This window comes from Durio zibethinus, chromosome 18, assembly GCF_047325235.1.
Source record: "Durio zibethinus cultivar Kanyao isolate XHJ-2024 chromosome 18, ASM4732523v1, whole genome shotgun sequence".
Taxonomy (NCBI): domain Eukaryota; kingdom Viridiplantae; phylum Streptophyta; class Magnoliopsida; order Malvales; family Malvaceae; genus Durio; species Durio zibethinus.
The window spans coordinates 3,868,076-3,873,859 of NC_143179.1; the positions used below are offsets into that span (position 1 = coordinate 3,868,076).

General features: G+C 29.8%; 1 protein-coding gene across 2 annotated transcripts; it reads right to left on the reverse strand.

Moving 5' to 3' along the window:
• Positions 1-841: 841 nt before the first annotated feature.
• Positions 842-5,513, reverse strand: LOC111298984 (cytochrome b-c1 complex subunit 7-2, mitochondrial-like). 2 transcript variants are annotated; one of them, XM_022893802.2, is made up of 4 exons: positions 5,354-5,513; positions 5,117-5,274; positions 4,362-4,409; positions 914-1,241 (listed from the first exon to the last, which is right to left on the reverse strand). In XM_022893802.2, the coding sequence occupies exons 1-4, from the start codon at positions 5,445-5,447 to the stop codon at positions 1,173-1,175; spliced, it is 369 nt and encodes a 122-aa protein (XP_022749537.2). In that variant the 5' UTR covers positions 5,448-5,513; the 3' UTR covers positions 914-1,172. The 2 variants fall into 2 exon arrangements, with proteins under 2 accessions (XP_022749536.2, XP_022749537.2); XM_022893801.2 differs by lacking the exon at positions 4,362-4,409 and having other exon boundaries at positions 842-1,241.
• Positions 5,514-5,784: the final 271 nt, after the last annotated feature.

Below are 5,784 nucleotides of genomic sequence, written 5' to 3' on the forward strand. Positions count from 1 at the left end.
TTTGTTTTCTTCTCTGGTAAGGAATTTGTTGAGGTATATATCTCAAACTTGTTGGAACTTCAAACTAAGAACCATCTGGTCAGAGGACCGATTCGAGTTAAATGCTCGAATGAAGGGTCGAACCGCAGGACAATTTTTAATCAACGGTAATTCCAAGTAAGCCTAGACAAGAGTATTGCTTATTCATTTTGGCCAACTGGGAGGAAGATTAGGCTCATCGAGCCTTCAATGCCATGGCATCCAGGAAAATATATTATATCATGGACTTCATTACAACAGACGCATATAATGGAACACGTCTTAACAAGTATGTTTGTGTACTTCAAATTTTGGATAGAAAACCATATGATTTACGGTTGGCAAGGATCTCTTAACAGTTTTACCAGCCGCTATGGGCAGACATTTTTGTGTTGGCAGTGATGAAAAGAATTAAAACTCTTTTTAGCTTTTACACTTTTTTAGCAAATTTGAATAAAAAATAAAAAGTCAATAATAGAAATAATAGAAAATAAAATAAAAATATCAACCATTCTAAACCTATGGGCATTCGTTTCTAAGCAGGAGAAAAATAGCAAGAGGATCAGTATTTAAGATGGACTTATATAAAGTTAAAAAGGGAACTTTATCCTGTAACTAAAAGAGACAGGCTCAAGGACTAGGGGGACTGGGAAAGACATACCAAAGAAACATCCATTGGTCAAAACTTGAAACTTGAAACTTTCAAATTTTGATTTGAATGCCTATGGTTCGAATGCCTATGGGCAACCAAAGACCCAATGGACTACAACATCAACATGAACCAAAAAGCGAATGACTAGGGACTGTAAATTTGCTCGAACAATGAAAGTTCAAGAGCCAATACACATTATGATCAGGGTGAACACAACCACTAACAAGTTACAAGAAAGCCATCTAGATACCAAGGCCGTTAATTGTAGAATTGCTTAATTTCAAGCATAAAATGCAGTTCACAGCTCTAAATATTATTAGCACATTGCGGATGGACTAAACCCAATTCGTGATTCCATTGAAAAACTGACACAGATCACTGTGTAACCAACCAATTAGGAATGGCAAAATTCATGTCCACTTCTGCTAACAAAGCATGATATGGCATACAAATCATTTGAAAACGAATTTCAACAGCAGCAACTATACGATACTCAAAAACCTCAAGGAATGGTTCGCTGATACAGAGGCAAAGCTCCCAAGGCTTCACGCTCTGCTCTCTCCTTCTTCACCTACAAGACACAACAAAAAGGAATCTTAACACAAACTCCAACTCTATCCATTCATTCACATTAAATTTCAAGTCTAGCTTCTATCAAACACAAAACACATACTAGCTTAAAAATCCTAATACTTTATCATAAATAAAATGAAACACAAACACAAAATGTGTCAGCAAGATATGATTGATAAACAACAACATGTACATGTAACAAGTAGTACCAGCAAAGTGAAGTAGAAGTTTTCAACCATATAAACTTCCCCTTGATTGGTAAATATTGCAACAATCCAATTATATAAACTTCCTCCCACACCAGCTAATGAAGCAAGACAGAATTTAAAAACTAAGAATCTAGCATTTTGACATGGAAATGAACAACCAGAACCATCCATCTTAAGTGTTAGAACAACTTCAGATAAAGCTGGTAACCCAAGATTTGAATTGGTCAAAATCTGAATTTGGTCCCTTTATTCCCTTTATCTCAATTTTAAAGAATTATCCTCATACTTTTATTAAAAGCTGATTTAAAAGCAATTGATAACAGTGTTAAAATTTTGGCATTAATTCAGCCACGTGGTCTTTAAGGGTTTAGCAAAGTCATAGGGCTATAAAATTTTAACATTGTTATTGGTTGCCCTTAAATCAACATAGAATACAAGTGTAAGAATTAAATTAATTAAAATTGAAGCAGAGGGACTAAAATTGCCCAATTGTAACAATAAAAGAACCAAGTTCAAACTTTGACCATTACAATTGCTGAGATCCTAGGGGAGTAAAATACAGAGATTGTGGTGAAATCTTCTTAAATCCAATAACTAAATGGACAATTCAATCCAATACAATCATTCCTGGACAACTTTCCACTTTAAAATAGTGGGGTATATTGGAATTAAATCTAAAATATAAACATAAGGATTACGGGTAGTATGAGCAGGAAAAAGACTACTATAAATGCAGTAAAAGCAGTAATTCCCTGCTTAGATAGAAGAAAAGAAAAAGAAAAAGAAATATTTATCGATTATTTTTTGAGAACATACCAAGTAATAACAAAAAGGGTAAAATACATAAATAGTCACCCAATTATAGTGATTGTTTTAAAATGATCACTTAAGTATTAATTTTTTTCAATTTAGTCACTTAAGTTTGAATAAGTGTATTTTTTGTCACTCAGCCATTAGCGTCTAATGGCATGCTAATAAGGAAGTTGTTAGATGCCACATGGCACAAACATGTCATCTTATAAGTCATATGACATTATAAATTTTGAAAATAAATAAATTTTGATCACTTAACTTTTTGCGAATTTTCATTTTGATCACTCAACTTTGAAAATTTATAATTTAATCACTAACAAATATGTCTTCAAATTTTATAAATATATATATATATATATAAGCATTTGATATTTTTATTGAATGAAATAAAATTATAATTTTTTTATTTTATTGTAATTATATCATTTAAATTTAAAAAATGGGTAAATATTATTTAATTGCCAAAATTACTAAAATAAAGTTACTTCAAATCTTTGTGATTCAATCCATCCATGTAAACATAAATTCAAGTCAATATTTTATATTTCATAATGTCAAGATCCTAATTATAATAAAAATTCATAAATTTAATTTCATGTAATAAAATATTAAAAGAAATATAGATAACATAAATTTGTTGCATTTAGAACCTTGACATTATGAAATATGAAATTTATTAATATTTTGGTCACTAATGTTTGTGAAATTTAATAATATTTTGGTCTCCATTGTCAATGACTCATTGTTACCGTAAACTATTAATGAGTTGATCACCAATATTTATGAAATTTAATATAATAAATTATTTTATTTTATTATTTATGTTACCTATTAAAATATGTTAGAATAATACTCAAATAAGTCATTGAATTACATAAAAATAGAAATAAGCATTCAATAATTTTCTTGCATGCTATGAAATTTTATTTTATTATAATTATACCATTTAAATATGAAAAATAGATGAATATTAATCAATTGCCAAAATTACTAAGATATATTACTTCAAATATTTGTCATTAAGTAAATCCAAATAAATTCAAGTAACTTTTTTAAATTTTTACATTTTGGTCATCAATGTTTATGAAATTATTAATGTTTGGATGTCACCCTTAATGTAGGTTTATAACGATTTAATCACTAACACTTAGTGAAATTTAATATTAAATTAATTTATTTTCTTATTTATATTTCCTTTAATATTTTACTGCGTGAAACTAAAATTAAATTTTGACATTATGAAATATGAAATACTTACTTGAGTTTAATTGGATTAGCTTAATGACAAAGATTTGAAGAAAAATTATTTTAGTAATTTTAGTAAGTGGATAATATTCATCCATTTTTTAAATTTAAATGGTATAATTACAATAAAAATAAAAATTTATAACCTTATTCTATGCAATGAAATATCAAATACTTATTTCTATTTTTGATAAAATTTTAAAACTTATTTGTTAGTAACCAAATTGTAAATTTTTAAAGTTGAGTGACCATAATAGAAATTTTTAAAAAATTAAGTGACTGAAATTTATTTATTTTTTTTTAAAACTTATAATGCCATGTCAGCAATGCCACTTGGCTTGTCAGATGATATGGTAATGCTAAATGGCACCTGACAACTGATGGCATTGCCACGTCAACACACCGTTAGACATGTCAACACACTGTTAGACACTAATGGTTGAGTGGCAAAAAAAAAAAAAAACTTATTTAAACTTAAGTAACTAAATTGAAAAATTAATACAGAAGTGACCATTTTAAAACGACCTCTAAAGTTGGGTGACTATTTATGTATTTTACCTAACAAAAATCATTCTACATATATAGATTGAAACATAATAATTACTACACCAGTCACATGTCACTCCAACTCTCAGCTTCTCTAAAGTACCCATGTATGATACAATTTGAACCCCCAAAGTAGGTATGGATATGACTGTATGACTTTCATATCAGGTAAACTTAGACTAAATTGAACAAACCTGTGTCGAGCACACACAGATGTCCAAATTCCATTAAGTAAACAAAGCCGAAAAATGAAAAATGAAATCCAAGTCAATTAATGAACAGAGCTTTACTATTTAAAAACTTACAAGAGCAAGCATATATTGAAGATAGCTCCTAAATGGTGTCTGCATTTTCTGAAAAGGAACAATAGAATCCAAAAAATTATGAGACCTCAAAGTACAGTCATGAAGTGAAGACACATGTTCACATCATAAACACTGATTAGCTAATGCTATTTTTTCTTGATGCCATTTCTTCTTATAAAATGAAAAGAGTGGCAAGAATACATGGGTTATACTTATAAACATGATCAAAGATAGAAATAGATGTTAAGAGAATTAGACTTTGCTTAATCATATTGACACAAATTCCGCAATTAGTTCTTCACTCTGCATCCATTTTGTTTAATAGCATTAGAGAGATTGTGATTAGACTCTGCTCCTTCCATTATAATAATTCAGAATAATTTATGCTTCTGTATCCAATGATGTCACCGATTGATTTAGGAAGCAAACTAAGTACTAACTGTAGCAACAAATCATAGCAAAGAAATCAAGAGAATTATTCTAGATTAGTTACTTATATCCCAATACAAGACAACCATAAATAAAATATCATGTATAATTTTTTAATTAAAAAATGCTTAAACATCAACAGCGCTTGCATTTAAAGGTCATGCGATTCATAATAGGATTCATTCGAGGTTTCAAACATTTAATAGCTAAATGTTATTCAAAAATTACGAAAAGCAAAGAACAAAATCCCCCGAATTAAGTACTCAAAGAAGATTATCCAAAATCTTAACTGAAAATTAAAAAAAATGAAAGAGAAAAGGGGAAACCTGAAGATGTTGGGGGAGATACTCGTGCTTCATGGAGAGGTCCATTGCACGCTTAAGGCGTTGGTTACGGGCATCGACGATCTCACGGGGCAGCCGATTCAACGCCTCCTTGATATCCAGGTCGTAGTAAGGATCGTATAGATCGTCGTAGCGAAGGCCTAAACAGATTCTCCAATAAGTTTAATCCAAATTAAAAAATAAATAAATAAAGGGTTAGGGCTTTGGGGAAAAGCGTACCGTATTTGGAGAGGCGTTTGGAGAGGGATTTCATGTGCAGAGCTGCCAACCAGTTCTTCTTCGGATCCAGAAATGACTGCAAAAACGACGACATTTTTGCTACTCTCTTTTTCTCCACCTGAGAGCCTCCCCCTTTATATTTTGTTTTCTGGCAGAACGGTTTGTGCGGCAATATATCGACATTAGAATAGGTCTCCTGAGTTAGAATGGTATGAGATATGACGATATCTCATGAGATATTGAACAATAATAAAAACAAGTTCTGCCTCAAAAATAATAAAACAAGTTAACAGGGAAATTAAAAATAATTAATATAATTGAATTTTATATATTAAATCAATTGTTATATTTAATAAAAAATATTATTATAAATAACAACTTGATTACCATTAAAAAAATATCAATGGTACTTTTTAACAAAATCATATATA